The sequence below is a fragment of the Drosophila virilis genome, chromosome 3 (assembly GCF_030788295.1).
Source record: "Drosophila virilis strain 15010-1051.87 chromosome 3, Dvir_AGI_RSII-ME, whole genome shotgun sequence".
Lineage (NCBI taxonomy): Eukaryota > Metazoa > Arthropoda > Insecta > Diptera > Drosophilidae > Drosophila > Drosophila virilis.
Window position 1 is genome coordinate 13,997,379 of NC_091545.1, and position 23,509 is coordinate 14,020,887.

At 46.2% G+C, this 23,509-nt stretch overlaps 1 protein-coding gene across 25 annotated transcripts in view; it reads left to right on the forward strand.

Moving 5' to 3' along the window:
- sls (sallimus) overlaps positions 1–23,509 on the forward strand; it is a 143,834-nt gene that overhangs the window by 32,714 nt on the left and 87,611 nt on the right. For 16 of the 25 annotated variants that reach the window (XM_070208463.1, XM_070208475.1, XM_070208462.1 and 13 more), the window contains 15 exons: positions 180–302; positions 367–1,674; positions 1,730–2,071; positions 3,400–3,576; positions 3,644–4,411; positions 4,510–4,581; positions 5,275–5,469; positions 5,530–7,009; positions 7,081–7,241; positions 8,817–10,602; positions 11,735–11,941; positions 12,008–12,171; positions 12,511–14,133; positions 14,776–16,225; positions 22,082–22,477. In XM_070208463.1, coding sequence (XP_070064564.1) covers positions 180–302; positions 367–1,674; positions 1,730–2,071; positions 3,400–3,576; positions 3,644–4,411; positions 4,510–4,581; positions 5,275–5,469; positions 5,530–7,009; positions 7,081–7,241; positions 8,817–10,602; positions 11,735–11,941; positions 12,008–12,171; positions 12,511–14,133; positions 14,776–16,225; positions 22,082–22,477 — 10,252 coding nt within the window. Of the gene's footprint in view, positions 1–179; positions 303–366; positions 1,675–1,729; positions 2,072–3,399; positions 3,577–3,643; positions 4,412–4,509; positions 4,582–5,274; positions 5,470–5,529; positions 7,010–7,080; positions 7,242–8,816; positions 10,603–11,734; positions 11,942–12,007; positions 12,172–12,510; positions 14,134–14,775; positions 16,226–16,467; positions 16,903–17,586; positions 17,670–17,777; positions 17,959–18,082; positions 18,417–22,081; positions 22,478–23,509 lie in introns of those variants that run through there. The other 9 variants (XM_070208468.1, XM_070208473.1, XM_070208465.1 and 6 more) reach the window with 7 other exon arrangements.

Sequence of the window (23,509 nt, forward strand, 5' to 3'; positions counted from 1 at the left end):
CTTTTTTATAAACACTCTCTCAGTTGGCATCCCTTTATCTCTTTGATCGCCGATTCTTGCGATTCTCAAGAATTCCAGGAAGGTCTTAAGATTTTGTAAATATTTTGTTAGCATTCCGTAAAGGATCATAGATGTCCTTGTCTGCTTGTGGAGAATTATGTCACTTGAACCTTTTACAGAGTCCCGAAAAGATTTATATCAAGGTTGTGGAGCTGGAGCCAAAGATCACAGCGCTTGGCGACAACCTGGATGAGTCGCTGCACATGCAAAGAGAGCACGATGAGACGCTGCGTAATCTACAGGTAGCTATATACACAAACAGATTAATCACTACCATTTAACTGACTTTTTCACACGCTTTTGTAGAGCCTGCCCGGGCCTATGGAGGAGTTTGTGCAAAAGGCCGATAAACTGTTGGCCAGCAAACGAATCAGCTCGGAGCTGGTCAATGCCATGGCGGACACACTGAACATCATTTGGCAGGATATTTTGAATCTGCTGCAGGATCGCCAGCACATTTTGCATCTGTGCACACAGTTTCACGACAAGATGACACAGTGTTTTAGACGCATGGATCAGCTGGAGCTAGCCTGCGACGAGTCAATACTGCCCACGGAGGTGGCTGGCGTTCAAGAGTTCCTCAACAAGTTCAAACAGCTTCGCATTGAGATGCTGACCGGCGTCATGGCAGCGCTTAAGGATGGCAATGAGCTATTGACTCAATTACAGGAGCTGGAGAAGCTCGAAACGCTGGACACGCGACCGGAGCACATCAAGCGGGATGCAACACGAGCCGTACACCAAGTGCAACAGTGGCTGGAGGCGCTGCACGATCGTCGCAATGCACTAGAGTTGGCCTGGCAAACGCGCAAGACCCAGCTAGAGCAGTGTCTGGCCCTGAAGTTGCTTGGCCGTGAGCTAATCGAACTGGAGTCGGCGCTGCAGCAGGCCAAGCAGGAACTGAACACCATGTACAGCCTGGGCGAGTGCGAGCACTCGGCGAACCAGACATTGCTCAGGTATCGGGAGTGGAAACAGCAGGCTTTGCTGCTGCGCGATCGTGCCTTGAAGATAACGCGTGCCAAGGATAAAGTCCAGGCACCAGGTCACTTTGCTGGGGATGAGGATTGTGCGCGCGCCTATGCGGTGCTCAGTGGTTGCACAGAGCACCTGGATCTCGTGGATCAGCGAGAGCATTGGTTGCAGCAGTCACGCGATTTCTTTGCCAAGGCGGAGCACACGCTCAGCGTGCTGGAAAAACTGGAACTAGAGCTGGCCAGCGTCAAGCTGCCGCCCAATTCACCCGAAAGTTACGCAATGTTTGCCAAGGTGTCACGAGATGTGCGCACCTTTACCGAGGAGCCACTGCGTTTAGGCTATGGCCTATTGGATGAGGTGGGACGCACACAGCCAGAGACTCAGGGAATCAAGCGTGTGCTGGACGAATTGGAGAACCGCAAGGCCTATGTTGAGGGCATCTGTGCGAACAGCAGCGAGGACCATCAACGCGTTCAACGTGCACTGTCTGAATTTCTGGCGCAGCACAACGAGCTGCTCGCTTGGTTGCGTGCCTCCGGCCAGCTGCAGCTGCAGCAGAGCGTGAGCATGGGTCGCAATTTGCATCAGGCTAAGCAATTTCTGCTCCAACATCATGAGCTAATGCAGGATCTGGAGGTAAGTTTAATCAACTGCTTACACAAGCCTGCGCTCAACACTCTATCTTTTTCAGATCAAGGGTGAGCTCATTAATCTCCTGTTGGAGTCCATCAAACAGCATTTGGAGTCGCTCAGTCCACAGCAGCGCTACGATGTGGACTCCAAGGCTGAGGCATTACACAAGCACTGGATAGAGCTGAAGGATCTGGTGCTCAAGCGAGTCGACTATGTTTCCCTGCTCATACAGTTCTTTGAGCAGGCCAACGAGCTCTCTAGTCAGCTGGATCACGTGCAGCGTCAGCTGCTCCAAACGCCAGATGAGCACAAGCTGCAGTTCCTACAGGCCACATGGGCCAACATCGCCGCCAGCTACGCTGAACTTAAGTCTTCTGGCCAGCGATTCATCAACTTAAAAGTCCGTATTGGTATCTATGCAACATATATACTTATATACATTATATAAATACCTATTATGTAGTTTTTTGGAATTCTCTAATGTTAGGTCGGGGCTTTGCATGCATTTCTGCGGTTTTTTGTTTTTACTAACCGCTGATGTCAGCTGCTGACAGCTGGCACATTTGCAGACTGTCCGTTAGATCCAGACCAGACTATAATATGCTCCAGCATGATGCAACGCTTGCTATTTTCAGCCCGCATTGCGAATTGCAAAACAAAAGCCAAAATACAGTTGTCGGTGGCTTTTATTATGCTTATGCCACTAAACAGGTATTATAACTATACCAAAGAAAAGGGCTCATTAGAAAAGCAATCAAGACACAATATACTTCGGGATGAAAATCATTTTTTATTGGAACTATATATTGGTACTATACGTTAATATGGCGTTATAACTAAATTATACAGTACAATTTATAGAAATAATAATATATATTAATAATGATAAAGTAAAATAGGCATAGAATTGATTTATAAAAAGATTAGTCTTCAAACAGTTTGCATATAATAGTCTATACAAAATATTTTAGAGCTAAATTAAGGGAAATCTTTAGTCTGGTACTTATCATATCAGATGAACTATTTCTTTACCCCATTTATTTTCCGAGCAGCTACTTAAGATCTCAATCAACACTTTTCTTTCGGCTTAACAGTTTAGTAAGTGCATTTTCCACATAGAGCTAGGAAAATATTTCAAGTGTTGATTGCATCTAAGCCAAGTAACGCAGCCAGCTCTTGTACCTGCCAGCTCAGGCGCATAAATTTTCAACAATATGATTTTGGTTGGCCATAGCCCCACCATAAACATATATCAGAAACGACAACGCCATTTTTCCCTCTTACATGCTGCGACAACGTGGGTGAGGGGACGGTGCTGTAGTGTAGCGCCAGAGTGCGGCAGTCGCATAGAAAGATTTGAAATTAGAAAATTCGCTTGGCTGCCGACGCCGCGAGTCGAGTTGAGTCCATAAATAAAAACAGGCAATTTGCGCTGACTGTCTATACATAGAGAGCCAGACCTATCTCGGTTCTGGTCTGCTCTGGTCTGGACTCTTGTGCGCCAGAACGCGTCAGACCCTGGCCACTGGCAGATGCGTGCCACGTGCCACGCGCTTTCCTCGAATTTTCCAACTTGTCAGTCAAGATACTTGAGGAAGAAATTTAGAAAAACCAAAAAGGCAAACGCAAAACTAAAAAAAAAAAAACACGAAAAGAAAACAAAGTAAAAAATAAAATCAACTGAAACTGATTTTATTTAATGCTATTTTTAACGACATCGCTGCGTAGATTGTGGATCCATATCTCGAGACGAAATCCTCAGTACAGGCAGTGGAAGAGACGCTAAACGGCTTCAGTAAGCGGCAGCTCGACGTGACGAGCAGTCTGGAAAATTGGACAACGAGCATTGCGGAAAAGCGCGAAGTGGAATATCTACTTGAGAAAGTCATGAGCGATAACGAGGAGGCAAGTTGCAAAGATAATAAATCAAATCAAATCTCTCGATAACATTTCCTTAAACTCTTTCACTCAGACCGTGGCCAAGAGCACGCAGGTGGATACACAACTGTATCCGGTGTTCAGCACATCCAGCTTGGACTCCAAGCAGCTGCTGACGAGCACACGCGAGAAGCTCACCTATGTGACGCAGGACATAGAACGTGCCCAGGAGGAGATACAGCAGCGCATCCAAACGACGCTGAGCATACAGACAAAGGATCAGCAGTCGCTTACCAAGATCGAGCAGGTGATCAACAATTTGCGCATGCTGAAAGCAAAGTTGGATGGCATCAAATACGACTATCGCACGCTGCTGGAGAGTGTGCTGCAGTTCCTCGAGAACATTGTGCAGCTGCGCCGAGAGGTCGATGCGTACTTTGCCAAGCAGCAGCCGACGACGACAGCGGGCCCATCTTCGGGCGTGGAGCGCACCATAGCCGAGCATGAGAAATTCCGCGATCACTGCATGGATAAATTTAGATCGTTAATCACACAATCCGAACTGCTGATCGATCGTGTGCGGGTATTGGAGCCGCCGGGCGCTCGCGAAATCGACACTGATCGCATTTTGAAGTTGTTGGAGAATTTGCGCATTCACTTCGAATCGAATAGCAGCGCCACAATGTCGACTCTGGAGCGTCTCGAGAAGATCGAGCAATTCCGCAGCGATCTGGAGGATATCGATCGCAGTCTGGACAGCGTCAGCAAGCAGTTGCACGATATTAATGGACAGAGTGTCGATAGTTTGGCAGCTGCCAAGACCACGTCGCTGGCATTCGAGTATTTTGAACGTACCATAGAGGTGAGTGAACTTTCCCGGTGAGGCGTGTGAGTAGGGGTTCCTAACTAACAGCTAGAGATTGGATGCGAGGTAATTTAATGCTAACATCAATTTTATAGTGTTCAATGCCCAAATTTGTGAAATCGACGCAACATCAGCGACGCTGGGGCCAGACAGCGTATACGTTGGAGGTAGACCAAGTAATAACCCATCCAAATGCATGTGGCAAGAGCAATTTCTCGCTCAGTTCTATTCTTTATATTTGTTTTGCATTGGCAGCCGCCCTTTTTGGGTGGGCCGCAACTCAACTCACACATAGTTACAGTTGCCATATAGAAGCAGCCCCGGCACATTCATCAAATTTCCAAAAAAGCGTTGAGACATTTTCGAAAATAAGTACAAATTCAAATTTAAGTTTGAAAATGTTGTCGCTGTCAGCGCAGCGTTGAACGGACAGCGGCAGCTGTCGTTAGTTTGTAATTAAAAACTTGGGAAATACATCTTGCAGCCAGTGCGGCAGATACAGATACAGATACAGCTACAGATACAGCTAAAGATACAGATACACAGCTAGAAATACGTAAAATTTGAATGCTTGCCACTTGGCTGTTTTGAAATTCACTCCTCTTAGCTGCACATTTGCTGTTATAAATTGCTTTTGACGTTCTGATTTTTATGGATTTTCAGCCTAGGCACTAGATACAAAAGTATCTATATCTTTTAAGCTCTTTTTGGCTGCGCTTGTGGCCTGCACTTGTTTGCCCAGATATTTGTTTTAGCTGCTGCTGCTTTAATGGGTTAATAAGAGAATGAGCTGTGATGTATGTACTTATTTTTGGCTGACTTTTAACACGATTTATCCTCTGCTCTCTCCATTTCACAAGCTGCTCGAGAAACGCATTGAGAAGTTCAGCGAGTCGACGAGCCAACAGCTGCTTATTAGCAATCCCGAAAGCGAATCGTATGTTAAGGACGAGCTGCGCAAGCTCAACGATAAATGGCAAAGCTTCAAGGATCAGGTGAAGCAGAAACGAAAGAGCCTCAACCAGGCAAACGAGTTCTTCGAAGTTGTCGAAAAGGTAAAAAGGCAGTTGGCAGTTCATCAGATCTTCTAATAATACATCCTATCTCTATTACAGATCGATGCGGAGTACCGCGAGATTAGCTATTTTTACAACAGCGTTTCCAACAAAGTGCCCTATTTGCGTGATGCCGTCGAGGCCTCCAATTTGGTAAATGACATTGAGAAGTATGTGACCAGTCGGGAGTCTGCGCTGCGCTCTAAGTTGGACAGCGCATCGCAGTGTGCCCACGACATGAACAAGGTGTCTACGCTGTACAACGACGTGATGAACATTTTCCAAGCGTTTATCAAGCTGAAGATGGACATAAATACGGTGCAGGAGCGCCTGAAGCAGGAGCAGCGCCAGCGGGAGCAACGCGAGCGCGAGTCACGCGAACAGGCGGAACGAGAGCAAGCAAAGCGTGAGGCAGAGGCCAGGGAGCGACTGGCACAGGAGGAGCGTACGCGCTTGGAGGCGCAACGTCAACAGGCGGCCATCGAGCAGGCGCAGCGCGAGCTGGCGGCGAGACAATTATCACTGCGCGAACAGGCTGTGCGCGAGGAGGAGGCACGTCTGCAGGCGGTGCGTGAGCAGGCGGCCCGAGAACAATTCGCACGGGAGCAGGCCGCTCGCGAAGAGGAGCAACGCATACAGACGCTGCGCGACATAGCCAAGCGGGAGGAGGAGCTGCGCATGCAGGCTCTGCGTGAGGAGGAGGCGCGACTGCATACCAAGCGGGAAGACGAGGCGAGACTGAAGCGTGAGGAAGAAATCAGACTAAGGCGTGAAGAGGAAATCAGGCTGCAGCGTGAAGAGGAGTCCAGACAAAAGCGGGAGAACGAAGCGCGCATACAGCGTGAGGAAATAACGCGCCTACAAACCCTGCGCGATCAGGTGGATCAGCAACGCATTGTCACGGAGAACATACGCAAGGACATTCAGGTGAATCAGATCTTCACGGAGCTTCGTTATGCTTCGCCGCTGTTTGTGCGCCCGCTCAAGGATACGCTGACCCGCGAGGGCGAACGTTTTGTGTTCGAGTGCGAGGTCACCGGCACACCAGAGCCGAGTGTCGAATGGTTCAAGGATGGCATCAGCATACAGAACAATGCAGATTACAAAACCAGCTTTGACAAGGGCATTTGCCGTCTGGTCATTGAGGAGACCTTTGCCGCAGACACGGCACGCTTTAGCTGCCGTGCCTCCAATCTGGTGGGCACTTGCGACACAAATGCCACGTTGACGGTGCGCGAGAACGTCGCCGAGCTGCAGCTGGTGCCGCCACGCATCTTGCGCTTCCTGGAGACCGGCAAGGCCACCGAGGGCACCTCCTTCCAGTTTTCGTGCGTGGTCAGTGGTGTGCCCCTGCCCACCGTTCAATGGTTCAAGAATGACAAATGCATCGACGATTCGCCGGACTATGTCATCAGCTATAACAATGGCGAGGCTCAGTTGCGGTTCGACGAAGTTTTCCTTGAGGATGATGCGGTCTATACCTGCAGTGCCTCCAATCCCGCTGGCATAGAGCACTGCTCGGCTAGCCTGATTGTCGAACGTAGGTTCCCTTTTTTAACATAGTAAACTTTTACCTACTGTTTACTCACTTCACAATCTCGGCTTTTGCAGCACTAGAACCCACTGAGCTGCCCTGCTTCAAGATGCCGCTGCAGAACGCGATGGCGCGTGTCGGACAGAAGATCAAGCTGGAGGCCATGGTCAGCGGTATACCACAGCCCGAAATTTGTTGGCTGCACAATGGCAAGCCGTTTCAGCCACGCGACTCAAAAGTAAGTAAATGCGAGAAACTGTTGACATATGGGAACAATTTCACAAAAGCAATAATACAGTTTCGGACATTTGTTTAGTTGACTGCTTAGAACGAACTTCAAATACCCTTGTGCCAAGCTAAAAGCTCTGCATATGGCCATATACATAATAGTCTTTTGTTAAAACTCTAGGGATCCAAATTGCATATATATACATTCGAATATCATGCCCAACTGTTACACTCATTCTGTCTCGCATATAGGAAAAATATTTGCATATTTGCGAAAAAGAAATGGCACAGAGCACAATTCCCCGATGGCGCGTTCCCCCCAAATCATATATACATACATCTTCTGCTATATAAACAAACTTTGCTGGAACTGCGAAATAACCATTCGAATATCTTGCGGGTGGGCGTAGGCATATACTATACGACTCTGCGTATAGTTCCATAGAATATTCAATGAACATGTTTAATATCTGGATTCACTTTCGCTGCTGACGTCAGCGTTGCGTGTGTCCAGAGAGCAGCAGCAGCAGCAGCGGAGGAGGTGCCATCATTAGCTTCATTAGATAGGCGATAGGCTGCTGTAGACCATTGGAAAAAAACACAAACTTATAGGAAAACCGCAAAATTCAAGGCAAATGTTTTAAAAATACGCCGACGCATAGTACACACTACCAGACAGGGGAGATGCACATGCACAACCATAAATTACAGGCTAAGACGATGCCAGCCATATAGCTGCAATATTTTGGCATCATGATCTTTGCGGCCAGTTGCAACGAGCCGTGTGGTGCGGCGCAAATCCAATTCACCACAGTCATCTCTCGTCGTGGTGCGACGTGGGCGCTGTCAGCCAATTTGTTTATTGTGGGCGCCGTTATTCGGTGGAACATATATGTGCCATATACACACATAGTGTATATATCTATATACTATATATACAATGTGAAAGATTTTTATTTAATTTTTTGAATATGAAGACAAAACGCTTTTGGCCAAATGCAAAATGATTTCATTGCTTTTAATTGCCTTTTTGACAAAGCAAACATGATCTCATTGCGTTGAACGGATTAAACAATTAAACGATCGGTCTATATATACAAATAATGCAATTATCCGATTAGATGTCTGTGCCATTGTATTATAGTGCTATTGTGAGGTGCTGCCTCAATATGGAACAACACCTGTACTCAGAAGCTTCCTGCAATTTGTGGGGCTAAACAAAAGCATTTTCCAGTTTCTTTACCCAAATAAACAGTACGTCAGCCAAATATTATGTGGAAGGGGTGAGGGGCGGGCTGGAGCTCTCTCTCTAGTAGACTCCCGCGCCGGATACGCACACAGACACCGCATCCGCGCGCCAAACATAAATAAGTTTTTGGGGATGGGTGTAAAATGAAAATTAAATTGCAAAAAACATAGAAAGAGCACAAAAACTGGCACAAATTGAAAGCATTAGCCATTAGTCTAGAAACTCAACACAAGGCCTCGTTGCCTTCACAATTCAACACGCGGTGAATATGCACACTGAGATGCTGGCCGCAGTCAATGCTTAATACATTTCAATTTTTCAATTCAAAAATTTCAGTACGAAAACGGTCGCGTTACGCTCACAATCCCCCAAGCTTATCCCAACGACGCCGGATCCTACGTATTAAGTGCCAAGAACTTAGCTGGCGAGGCTTATAGCAGTTGTAACATCATTGTCAAGGGTCGTCTGCCAAACGAGACGTCCGATTCTGAGATGGCCAGCGATATTGAGCCCATCAGGCCGGCGGTACACATGCCGCTGAAAGATGTGTCCATATTTGAGGGCAAGCCCGTGCGCTTGGACTGCGTGATTGTGGGCCAGCCGGAGCCAGAGGTCATTTGGTATCACAATGAGCGACCCGTTAAGGAGTCGGCGGATGTGCAGCTACTGTTCCAGGGTGATCGCTGCTCCCTGTTCATCCAGGAGGTGTACCAAGAGGACGCGGGCAATTACAAAGTGGTTGCCATCAATTCGGCGGGTGAAACGTCAAGCAGCTGTGATCTGAAGGTGACACCGCTGAACATGTCGGAGCCAGCAACCAGAGCACATGTCGAACGTCAATCGCTGCCAAAGGAAACGCAGCCCAAATTTGAGCGTCTACTCTCCGATGTGCTCGCCGATGAGGGCGAGCGGGTGGTGCTGGAGGTGCAGACCAGCGGCGATCAGCCGTTAAGCGCACAGTGGTATCTCACCAACAAAGAGCTGCAGCTGGATGATCGTGTCGCCACCCAATCCGATGCCGAGGCGGGCATATTTAAGCTCATTCTTAATAATGTGGCTGCCAGCGACAAAGGCGTCTACACGGTCAAGGTCTCGAACAACGCTGGCGATGCCAAGTGCTTCTCGCATCTGATTGTCAAGTCCGTGAATGCCCCTGAGAACCGTCGAGGCAGTCAGTCATCTGTGGAAATTGTCGAGCGACATCTGTGCCCCGAGTTCAAGGAGCTCTTTAGTGACAAGCAGGCGCACATCGACGATGTGGTCAAGTTCGAGTGCATTGTGCTGGGCAAGCCTACGCCCAAGGTGCATTGGTATTTCAATGACCAGCCGGTGCATGGACACAACTTTTTGGTCTCCACCAGCGGTGATCGTCAGGTGTTGACCATACAGCAGTTAACCCACGATGCCGTCGGCAAGATCAGCTGCATGGCCGAGAATGAGGCGGGTAAAGCCACCTGTGTGGCCTTCCTAAACATTATTGGCAGCGGTCCGTTGCCCGCCTCCAGCGATGTGCAGACCATGACCCAGGAGCATAATACTGAATCTTCGCGCGTGACCATCAAGAAGCAAACCTTTACAACCACATCCACATCCCAGGTAAACTCATATGAGGGAAATGTGCCACAAACTGAGGTGCATCACTCCTCCGCGCACATAGATCAGTCTCTCAAGCAGCTAGGACAACAGCGACCGGAAATTGTCGAGAGCCATCAATACCAGGAGCTGCACAAGAGCAAGGAGATGAACAGTCCCAGCGTTCACCAGAAATCTTTTACGCTGGTGCAGTCCTCCTCCAATGGAGCGCTGACAATGCCCGAATCGCCAACGCGACTGCGCAAGGAGATAGCGCCGCGTTTCACCACGCCGCTAACGGGAAAAATTGTGGATCAGGGCGTCAATGTCAGCATGGAGGCAATCTACGATGGTTATCCCTCGCCTGAAATCAAGGTGGAGAAAAATGGCGACCAGCTGTTTGAAAATGCACACACAAAAATATCAAACAAATTCAATCGTGTAACCATTGAATTAAAGGAAGTCGGCGTGGCCGATGCGGGACGCTACGCAGTGACCGCATCCAATGCGGTGGGACAGTCCACTAGCACAGCGGATCTGGTGGTGAAAAGTAAGTTATCTTAATGCTAGCAAGTTTATGATTAAAAATATGTTAGAGTAACTCTGTTAATGTTGTTGTTAAAGACAACTGTTAACATTAGAAAACGCCCTAAACTTAATTTCGAGCTCTAACATAACACAGGGCATATACGGGCATATATGTGATCTATATTCAAACACAACATATTGTAGAAATGCTAAAATTACGCTGTTAATATTGACGTTAACGCCAACTGTTAATATTAACACACCTTTATACCAAAATTCGAGCTCTAATGCAATGCGTTAAAGAGAAAAAATTCCTAATGGGACATATACCATTTTGCTTTTACATATAACAATTATGTTAAAGTAACGCTCTTTAATTTATGTTAAAGACAAACGTTTTTAATTAAGTTCAGTGCTCTAATGAGCTAACCAATGTGTGGTACATTAAAAATAGGGCACACACATATGGCCTATATCGTATGTCAATACTTTTTCGTCCGTCCATGCGCCACATCAATCAGCTGGGAGCATTAAAGTGTCATTGTTGGGGGCGTCAATAGATCTACAAACGTCAATGCCGACCGTTTCGCATATTGATGAGTTTTTAGTGGCGTTCGCTGTTTTTGTTTATATTCAAAACTTTTGCTAGCCCGAGGGGAACATCTTGCCCAATGCAACGTTTTTTCTTCTTACACAGACATTTCTAAATTATTTATTTCTTTTGCCTTTTGCTACGCGGTTGGCATTAGGGGGTGAGCGAGTGGGTATTGTGGTTGGGAGGGGGGCAGAAGTGGGCAATAATTATGTAAATTTTGTTGAACACAAGTTTTTGTTCATTTACTCGCTGTTCGCGGATTTGTCGTCGTGTGTGGTTGGGTGGCTAGCTGAAATGTGTTTGAAAACAAAAAAGAAAATTATTTTTACTGCCTGTCTACATGAATTACTCATTATAGCTGATCATTTGGACGGCTGTACGAGTAAATTATTTTTGCGATATCTTTAAGATCTGTTGCAATGACATACAAAAGCTAATATTTATTTTCTGTGTGTTGTGGCTTTCAACTGAAAGTGGCATGCAGCCACAGTGAACCACAACACATGGACCGCAACTGTTGGCCAATTCTTCTAACGATTGCCTTCTTCTATTCGTGCAGAGACCATCTTTCCGCCAGTCTTTGGCCGACGTTTGCAGGCGCAGGTCAGCAAAAAGGGTGAGCGATTAATAATGGAAGTGGAAGTAACTGGACTACCGGATCCAACAGTCACTTGGCTGAAGGATGATAAGCCACTCAAGGATGCTGGCATCTCAGAGCATCGCCTGCTTGCCCAGGGCAACTCATACAAGCTGATCATCGAGAAAGGTAGGCTCTTCCAGAAGAGTGTGTGCTCCTTGGGGTTCTCTTAACTAGCTCTTCATTCACATGCAGCCCAAACGACGGACTCGGGCAAGTATATGGTGAGGGCAACGAATGCTGGCGGCGAGGCCAAGAGCATTGCGGACTGTGCTATATTGGAGCCATCGCCTGAGCGAATGCAGGAGGTGGTGAAGACGATCATATATGAGGCGCCCGCAAGTGAATTCAAAACTGAAGTAAGTGTGCATGTGCTCAATATATAAAAACGATCTTATTATGACTGCAATTGGTATCTATCTATCCTCCCACCTACATATCACATATATTTGACTTTATCGAACTGTTAATCTATTCTATACAAATCTATACTATACTATTTCTTCGACTTGTTACGTTCTTGACATGATTTATATATTTATTTATATTTATAATAAACAAATCTTGTGAATTTCTTCTCTCATTGATTTCGACGTCGTTCGTTTCGCTTTGCTCATCACACACATGGGTTCTCATGCAACAACATATACTATATACACATACACACATATCGTATATCATCAATCGTACCACCACAGAACCACTTCAAGACAGAGCCCCAGTCATATCAGACCAATCAAACCGATGCAACCACTGCCAACGATCTGCATGGCCTGTCCGAGTCGAAAGTAATCACTGAGCATCGTTGCACCACCGAGGCAACAATGCGTCTAGAGCACAAATCGACAAATCTAGATCTGCCCGAGCTGAATATGCGACCAAAGACACCAACCACCACCACCACCAACACCAACAACACTGCCAGCATGGATCAGACCGATACACAGGCCAGTTACAAAACTGGAGTTACACAAACCCCGCCGCCAGTGCCACCCAAGCCCTGTACGCCCGTTGTAGCCACGACTTTTGGCCAGCAGCCACAGCCACAACCACAACAACAAGCGCAGCTGCAGACGCAAATCAACACCAGATATGAGAGCAGCACCAGCGAACATAAATCGTCCTCATCCTTTGAGTACTTCAAGAAAATTGATGAGGAAACCCGACCTAAGCCCATGGGACTTCGGCCTTTGGAGACGGTGGTGCGTCAGCCGCAGGCTCAGACTTTGGCAGAGGAGCTGAGAAGCATGAATCTCATACCAGGAGCACCCCCTGAGTTCTGTTACACGCCAAAAACAGAGAAGCAACTGTCTAAGCAGCCGCTCATCCATGAAAAGATCAAGATACTGGAGGAAGTGCAGCCAAGAGAGCCACCACCACAGGGTGGCGTGCCCGTCTTTCCGCCGCCCCTGAACCTGCAGAGCGTGCAGCATGAAACAACACTAACCAAAGAGATCAAGGTGGAGTACGGACAGCCAATTGTGCGGCCGGCAGCGGTCTTGGCGACTCCTGCACAGCAAAATACGCGCTCGCCATCGCCGAAGCCATCGGCTGAAGGCGTGGCCATGTCGAAACTGTGGACGCCAAGCGGCACCGCTGGCTACACGAGCGATGTGGAGCAGAAAACAGAGCAGCAGATCAGCATCGCCAAGTTGGCCACACCCACGCCCACCAAGGAGCTGAATGCGCCCTTCCTGGTTCAGCAGGTGGCCAAAACTATTACGCAGCCGGCACCATTGACGCCTGCACCGGCTGCAATTACCCGATTGGTGAACATAGAACTTGAGCCGGGTACACCGCCAGAGATTTGCTATGCTCCCAAGCAGCAAGATGAAGCGCGTCGCCATTCGCTGGTGGAGAGCATGGAGCAGAAACTGGAACAGAATCTCCTACAGGGTCCCAGCAAGGTGCTGCCGCATTCGGTGCCCACCTTAACGCCTGTCACGGCGCCCAAATCCAACGGCTCCGTCTACCGCCCACCGCCACCGGTCATGCCCACTCGCCTGGGCGCACACTACGAAAGCGACTACGAGAGCGATCGATACAAGTACAGCGGCAGCGAGTCCGACGAGCCGGGCAATCGGGCGCGTCAGCAACAGGCCACCATGGAGACATCGTTCAAGTCGAGTGGCTACGCAGCGGACACGGAGGAGCACTCTAGCTATCGCAAGTCAGAGAGTAGCTTCTACGAAACCAAGTCCTCGTCAACGACGAACGCTGCACCAACGCAAGCCAAGTTGCAGCCAGAGCCACCGGCGCAGCTCTACTTTACGCCAAAGGCTCAGGCTCCTCAGCAAACGAGCTACAATCAGGAGGCGAAGGTTCGCATAGACCTTTCTAAACAAGTCTCTATATATACGTCCGTATATATATATGTGTGTGTGTTGTTGTCATTGTTGTTGTTGCCGTTGTTGTCGTTGTTATGTGTAGCACTTGAAACTGGCTGCGTCCTGTACCACTTGTCACCTTGTTGTTGTCTCGCTCCCTCACTCACTCTTGTTGTTGTCCTTATCTAACCATTCTCATAAGCTGGCTTGCCCCTAACTCTCATTCGACATGCCATTTTAACTATGCGTTTGCTTAGCCCATTTAAATATTAATATATATCGCAATTTTTACCATTGTAGAGCTCATTTAAAAGTCGTAATTATTCCAAAATATTTACAAATTCCTATCCTTGGAGCAATCGTTCGAAAAGAAATGTATTCTCTAATTGTACACATGTCACAAAGGCAAAAAAAATAATACCTCATCTTATTTTATATCGTTTAAATGATTCGCCTAATAGTGCATTTTCGTGTGATAATCTTAAACCATTTTCAAATGAATTTGTATATTTATTTAACCAAATACCTTATTATGTTTATGCATTCGCCTGATATCTAATACTTTTTCGTTATCTTTTGACTATGTTTATTTATAATTTCGATCTTGAACATTAATCGGAATGCTCTCTTTCGCAGAATTACAAATACACCTCGTCGAGCATGACGAGCAACATGCAGCAGAGCAGCAGCAGCTCCACCCATCATGAGACCAAGTACTCATCGAATGCCACGCCCCTGGTGACGTCCAGCCCGGTGCCGGCACAGCGTAAGACGCCCGCGGCGGAGTTCAGCGACTACAGTAGCGAGGTGGATGAGCGTTTCCGTTCGGTGTCGCGAGCCAATGAATCGGACTCGGATATCAAGGGCTATCGCGTGGTATTCCCACCCACGCCCACACCGCGCACCAACATTGCCAACGGTCACAAATCGCCGGTGGTGGTGGTGACGCCTTCGCCCATGGAGTTTGAGCCGACGCCACCGCAGCTGGGCAGCTATACGCGCCCCAAATTCGAGCCCATTGGCAAGGAGATACGCCACGAGATCAAAACCGAGACTAGCTCCAAGCAGTATCAGACAAGTCAGCAGCAGCAGCAGCAACAACATGTCTTCAAGCCGAAGCCTGTGGCGGCCAAGTTTATAGCCGCCACACAGCAACAGCAGCAGCCGCTGCCCAGCTCACGCCCAACCATGTACTACAATGCGGTAGCAGGTGCGCCCATGCACATGGCCAAGGTGGCCCACGAGACGAAGAATGTGATGCAGATGCACGAGTCCACGGAGAGCTCCCAGCGGGTTGTCAATATGCAGCAGACCAAGCGCGTCATTCACTTCGACAGCCAACATCAGCAGCAGCAGCCGCCGCAAACAGCTCTGGAGCCGTTCCCCTATAGCCCGGCCGGCAGTCGAACGCCCTCGCGTCAATCGCATTTGCCACCGCCGGCCACGCCCACCAAGTTTATACCAGGCGAGTTCCGGGAGAGCGACTACGAGAGCGAAGTGGAAGGCGCACGCATTCAGCCGCTCTGGTCACCATACGGCGATGGCTTGACGAAGGGCTATCGCCGTGTGGCTCCGCCGCAGACTGCGGGTCGCTCCTGCAGCCTCCCGCGCACCTATGAACGTGTGCTCTCGCCCATGGAGTTCGACCGTGGTCCGGAAATGCCCAGCAAGATACACGTGGATGTGAATACGCTGCGTAAGGAGCAACGCGGCGGCAGCACCGTGACCACACAGCATCGCACCCAGTCCCTCAATCGCAACAGCACGATGAGGCAGCAGCAGTACGGCAGCCGGCAGCAGGATGGCTCCGTGGACCAGACGGATCAGCAGCAGCAGCTACGAGCGGGCACCTTGCCGCGCTACGGCTACAGCACGTTGCATGAGCAGGCCGAGGGTCAGGGCAAGCGTATGGGCTCTACGTTCCTACAGAAGTCACATCAGTTCATCGAAGATGTCAGCAGGGATCTGCAGAGCCAGCAGAGCAGTTCGAACGGTCACGTTCTGCGTCCTGGCTTTAGACGCGCGCCCAGCGAGGGTAGCAACCAGCCACAGGCCTACAGGGATGAGTCGCGGGTCTCGCAATACGGTAAGTACAGTGACGCTTTTTCTAAATACCAAACTGACAGTAGAAATGGGCGTTGCATGCCCAAACACATGAATTGGTTCCATTCTAATTGGTTGAGATTTTAGATTTGAGATTGAAGATTTAAGAAATTCTTTTTGCGCATCAAACTAACTGCCCATAAAACCAGTTTTGTATATGTTATCTCTAAGTTTTGTACAAACCTTTCCAATTGTCAACCACAAAAAAAAAAATCACATAACCAGGCACCAAATGCGTCGATCCGAATACCGGTTTAATCTATTTCAAATACGACTTTGGCTATGAGTTCGGCATACTCTTTCCCGGCGAGGGCCACAAGTTTGTGAGCAGCCAGTGGAACAGCAAAGGCACCCACAACTCCATCAATAACAATGGCCGCCACTCGCCGTATCCTCTGAAACTTGCCGCTGGCAATGAACTAATCATACCCGTGCAGCACGAGCGCACCCAGGCCAAGCCCAGTGCCAGTGCCACGCCCCATGGTTACAGCTCCGACAGCGAGACGCAGCGTCGCGGTTATGGGCGCACCAGGTCGCCAATGGCGCCACGTTTCGCCCACAAGCGCTACAGTCTGCCCAGCTGCCACAGCCTCGATATTCATCTAGATCGACTGCACGCGCAGGCGCCGCGTCTGCCGCCCGAGCAGCTGGTGCGCACAGGTACAGATGGCGGGAAGCCAATCCAACCAGGCAACTGGCTATATATCGATGTTGTCATCTAGTCTAGGACACATTATTGTTGTAATTTTCGTTGATCGCATTCAGCAGCAGCGCATTGATTGCGTACACTAATCTATTTTGGTATCGATAGCAACTATCGATTGTCAAAATTTTTCAATCGGCATGTCTTAAAAATGTGCGCTTAAAATATGTGTAATGAGTAATTAAGTATCTATACCCAGTATGAAAAAGGAAAAAGAAATGACATATGCGCTGCATAGTGTATGTCTGCTTTTGTGTACAGGGTATTTGGTAACTAAGACTTATCACACCGTTTTAGAGAAAATTATAAGATCAGAGCTGCTGCTGATCACCGCTTTGAGCTTTGCATTGTCGTGAGTAGCAGCCACAGCTGCGCTACGCGGCGTATACTTGATTTAAGTGCATCTTAGCTAATCCCATCAAACTGCATGCTAACCCAAGCTGTGCTCGTTTCTGTTGTTGCATGAACCGCATTTCGTTTTGTGTCTTGTGTTTAAAGTGAAAATATTCTAACAAAAATCAAAACAAAAAAAAAAAAGCTCGTTGTTGTGTTGTGTCTGTCTTTGCCTGTGCGTTAATCCCACTAATGGACGCTGCTTTAAGCCAAATCTGCAGTTTCTAATGGTTCTCCAACATCATTAGTGCCGGAATTGCCCAATACGGAGCCCGTCAATGCCCATTTGAATCGCGATGAACAGGCACAAAGGCCGCCATTATTCATAACGGTAAGCGCAGTCATTAACCCAGCTCCCGGCCCCCCTGGGTGCCCGGGCAACCGGGTCGCTTAACTTACTAAACCTGGTAATTCTCTGTTCTATCTATCTATGGCACAGCCCCTGAAAGATATTGCGGTGGGCGTGGGCGGCACTGCCCGGTTCGAGTGCATTGTGCAGTCGCATCCGCAGCCGCAGGTAAACTGGACGCACAACGGGGGCCATTTGGAGCAAAGCAGCCGGCATGTCATTGAATACCGGAACGGCGTGTGCCGTCTAACGCTGCCCCAGGCCTATCCGGGTAAGTTGCCCAGCCATTGCAATTCGACTGCCCGGCGAGCTCATTAATCGTTCTACCCTCTCCTCCTCCTCCTCCCTACCTATCACTCTGACATCCCTCCACCAACATTTTTGATTCATTGCAGATGACAACGGCAGCTACGTTTGCAGCGCCAGGAATCCGTTGGGCACGGCCAGCACCAGCGGAAGTTTGAATGTTTCGAGCACAAATCGTGGATTTAGATATTAAGCTACACATTTAAATAACTTATATATACATATACATATTTATTTATGATTTGTTCATGCCAAAGTTTTACATTTTATTGTGTGTGCGTGTCTCTAATTTTGTTATTTGGTTTTGATTTGGACCTGCGACCGTACGGATCAAAACTGGCAGTCCCACTGTATACACAGCTGTGGGCGTATAGTATTACTTGTGTTTTTGTCGACATTTCAAATAAATCACTTCGAATCAAACATATTATTGTTTCTCTAACAATTTGTACAAGAACATTTTTTGTCTGATCGCCGATCGCAAATCGCTTTTTATTTGAATGCGCGCCAGAAGCTACTTTGCTGGCGCCCTCTACGTTAATATGTGCGCAGTCAGTTCGAAAAAGTTATGCTCTACGTTCGAAAGCTTTCGAAGTGCATTTTAGCGTAAGATGGCGCTAGCTGATCGTTGATCCTCCGTCATCGAAATATCATTTTTGAAAATGTATTGTATCTGATTTATGTTAAACACATGGATAAATAGCATGTGTATTTGAGTACAGGAAATAATTTTTCAAATTTATGTTTATATAATTGTGTTCAAGGCTTAAGAGCGTATCATTAATTCTTAAGTGCAAATGCCAAGAATTTTGTTAGTTTTAGTCAATTAAATATGAAATAAATTATATAGACACGCGGGATCATTAGACATATATATAAGTGTGGGCTCTTGTAATGCATATAAAAGTTATAGAGTATTTAGACTAGTTTCATTTAGGAATCAATAATTTCGGTTGAAATGCGAAATGGGTTAACTTGTCAACTATTTAGAGCCTAAAAATTAGGTCAGCTAATTAGTGTGGCAGATGGTTCATTAAAAGATTCAAGTATTTTTTAAAACAACATGCTGTCGCAAAATTAAGGCAATACGATTTATCAAAAAATAATATTTCAAAATACGAAAAATCAAAACGGAATTGCTTAAGCAAATGTTGTTGGTTTGCTTACTAAGAGACCAGGAGCGGAGGGCCTTGCGTGGGTGGTTGGCTGACTGACCGACAAACTTGTTGTTGTTTTTGTTGACTGTTTGAATGTGCTGCTCATAAGCGATTTATTTGAATTTCAACAATGTTTATTTATCTATTTTTCTTTAAATTTTCAAAGTGTTCGCCCGTCGATGTGCAATGCGAACGCTTGCCAAGAATAAGCCGCGCAATATGCGAGAAATTCGTACAACGACAGCCCAGACACAATAAACACACGCCAGCTAACAGGCCCATGAGGCTGTCAAGGTGCCACACAGCATCTTAGAAACTAGTCCAAAATTTAGTCCGAGTCCTTGACACTGACCAAACAATACCTGATTGGCAAGAGGCGTATTTATAGCCGGTTGATTCGAAAAACATTTCGGATGACACACTTCGGGCAAATGCGTGGGCCCAAAGTGCCTGTCAAACTGCCAAACTGCCAATTCTCGTGTACTTTTGGGCCACCTGAACTACAAAAAGAACAGCAACAATAAAATTTGGATGCTAGTCAAAAAAATTGAATCACTTATTCTACAATTATCTATTACTTAGTGCACCTCTTGATAAAATACATAATTGCGCGATAATTTCTTGAAATTGGTTTGCCATACAAAAACCGAAGCATTTTAACCTATACTATAGTTGATGCCCATATGTTTTCAAAATTTTCTTTTAAATGATTCATAAAAATGCTTTGTTTCCTGCGCAACGAGCTGACAACATATTGTGGCAGCATAAATTTTCAGTTTGAAAAGAAAAACTAAAAATCGCACAACTTGATTTTTAGCTCTGATGGCCTTGTGCAGCATTTTTTTGGCACATTCGCAAATTTCGCATGCTGTTCAATATATAAACACATACTCTACCATAATGTTTTGCCAGGCGATATTAAAAATGTTTTTGTTTTTCTCCAAATCGAATGCGAGGCCCGCTTTTGTGCTTGCTAAGTCCAAACATATACCAGCATTGGTTTTATTTATTTTGTCTGTATGAAAACTTTACTGCGATTATAACTACGCGTTTTCAAAATGTCCACAAATCCGGTGAAAACCCGTTCGGAGATCGAAAGAAAATACGAATTTTTGTGTGATGAATATGCCGCAGCTATACAAACATTCGTTTGATGGTTTTTGTTTCTCTGATTTTCTAAATTAATTAGGCAATTTCTAAAAATAACAAAATGAACTCAACGCGAGTCACACACAGATTTTCGTTTGCCACTTAAAATTGTTCAACGTTTTGCCAGCCTCCATTTCGGTGGCAAACCCAACTCATAAGTCCAATCTTTGGAAATCAAATAATTTCAATTTGAATCTATACCAATAGCTTATCTGAGGGATATCTGTGGACCTGGCACTTTTTTTTGGTTTAAAATTAAGAATATTTTTAAATAAGGACTGCAAGCCAATAATTTGAATGTCGGTGGTACGCTTCACATCAACTTGTTAAATCCACAATTTACCTCAAATCTTGATTTGTTATATATTTTTGAAGCTTTGAAAAAAATAAAATTTAATTTAAATACCTTTGCCCGCTGCACTGAAAATATTGCAAGCCTTAAATATTTCCATATGCAAGATGGGGGCTAGATATTTTATCTACCCAAAATTGGCATCTATCGATTAACCTGAGATAAATGCAATTCTTGGGGCCAAAGTTATTTACGCTTTGGTGACAGATCTACCTAAAATATTTTTGATTTTAAATATTTTGTATACTCTTCTGTGAAGTAAAAAGATAAATTCAATTCATCCAGTTCAAATTCAAAATGCAGCCTTGATTGGAATGCAGCCTTATAGCAATTTTAAAGTATTCAAGACTTCTGAAAACTTGGCAAATCCAATATAAATAAATATATATATAATGTCAATTTCACAACTGCGTCGTGGCGAGTGTTGCATTTCAGAAATTAGTACTATATGGAAAAATACTCGGGCAAGAGCGCGCCATCATCGGTGGGCACTTGTCTTGAATAAATAATAAAATATTTCCGCATGAGTGTGTGTCAACGTTGCGATCTTTACACATATTGTACATGGGCTTAATGAGTATTAGTCTTAAGCCAATATAAACATGTATCTGTATATGTAGATGTAGATGGCAAGAACATTTGATATTATAAGCAGTTGGGCGCATCGTAAAATTGTTTTCCTACACTGGCCGCCCACGAGAAATGTAATAAAGCAGACGCCCAGAAATCGCGAAAACTACGCAAATCCTCATGTGCCGGAATGTGGCAGATACTTTTAGCACTTCAATTTACCCAAGCACATTGAGCATTTAGCGAGCATACAAAATTTAATGTGTATATATTTTAATTAGCCAAATAACCAGACGAGACGCATCAATATCAAATCGCAGGCGCGCACAAAATTGAGTTACATAATCTTACGTTGACAGACTGTTCGATTTACATATGTATATAGCTATATAGCTGTGGCACGCGTTGACCCTGCCAGTTCCCAAGCAACAACAATTCAGCAATTGCCGAAATGTTGGCACCAGATTTATTTATACGCACGCTGTAAATTAGCAAGAAAAAAATATGCGAAAGAAAACAATTGAAAATGCACCAGCAAGAGGAAAAATCAGCAAACACGGCGAACGCTGTGAATTTTATTTCAATTTAATGAAATTGAGGCCAAGTTTTCAGCACCAACAAAATTCGCGCACGCATTTTAGCATTTGAGTTCGTAAATTTGCCGCTAATTGCCAAAAAGAAAACGCCAAAAACAACAACAATCAGCCAGGCTGCGATCGGAAATTTCATAGTTTGGTTGTTTTTCTTTGTTTGTTAATTGAACTAAAAGCCTAAAAACCATGCAGCGCATGCAGCCATATAAAAACCATTAAGCCAAAACATTTCCGTATCTCTAATTGCGGCCGCTCACATAATTGCAGATCAGGGCACGCAAACGGATAGCCTGCTCATAACCGAGGATGTGGATGAGGGGCAGCCGCATCATCAGCAGCCGCAGACGCAGCAGCAGTCAGCCAGCCAGCAGGAAGCGCTTAAAACGCCACTACGCAAATCTGCATCCTTTTCATCCTCAACCCCAGCCTCGCAATCGCCGGGCAGCTCATCTCTGGGCTCTGCCACGTCGACCATGTCGCTGCGCTCCACGACACCGCAGCGAATTGGGGGCTCAACGCGTACGCTGCGCAGCGATACCATCAACACATTCCAGAAGTGGGAGACAACAGTTGAGTCCATCAGCTATGTGAGCACCAAAACTGTTTCCATATCCGACTTTAGCCAGGAGCCACAGCTGCAGCAAGGCCAACAGGCGCAAGCAGGTAAAACAGCTAATTGGGTTAAGATCGGTTTTAATTGGATTTTCGCTCGCTTTGTTTACTAAACAATTCGTAATTCATAAGCTAATGCATCGAACGAAAGAAAAAAACAAAAAAGAAAAACACATTCATTTAAAACAATTTTCACCAGCGATCTGGAAAATTGCTACCTACAAAATGGGCTATGGACGCGCACACAAACAATCACTTGCGCGCGTGTGTGTGTGTGTGCATATTTCGAATATCTTTTAAGGCACCGCATGTAAAATCACTAAATATAGATTACAACCACACGCACCGCATCGCAGCACATTGCAACTTTCATTTATACCAAGAGAGAGGGAGAGAGAGAGAGAGCTAGAGGGGGAGAGACGTCCAGCTTCAACTTCGCCCTGCCCTCTCTTTCTCCATCTCTCTCTGTCACTATCTATCAGCAAACGACTGTTGTATCTAATTGTATAGACAATTGATATGAAAAACGACCACATTTGGACATTTTATACTTAAATTGCCGCTTGGCATGCAGCTTGAGGCGCAGCTCGTTGCAACCAGCAACAACAGCAACAACAATATGTCGTTTCGGTTTTCTGGGTTTGCTGAATGGTTGCGTCGCTCGCGAAATATGATGCTAATACTTATGCTGACTGGCAAACCGAATTAAAACGCGTCGCCAGCTGCTACACACTCACACACACACACACACATACACACTTGCAGCATTTGTGTGGCAATAAGATACAAAAGTATCTGCATGTTGACTTGCGCTTAGCTTGGGGTCGCTCATTTGCCTGGTTGGGGGTGCATGTTGCATTGCATTCATATCATTTCATTTCGTTTCGTTTATTTTGGGTCTGCATGTACCAAGCCAAAAATAAAACAGAAAATAACTATCCTGCATGCCGCATCATTCAACATGTGTTTGTCTCATAAAATGTTGATCCTAATTGATATGCGACTATTCTTCTTGTTCTTGTTTGCAGTAAATTGAATGCAGTGCCCCACCCAAACAATAAAATATAAAAACTGTGTTGAATT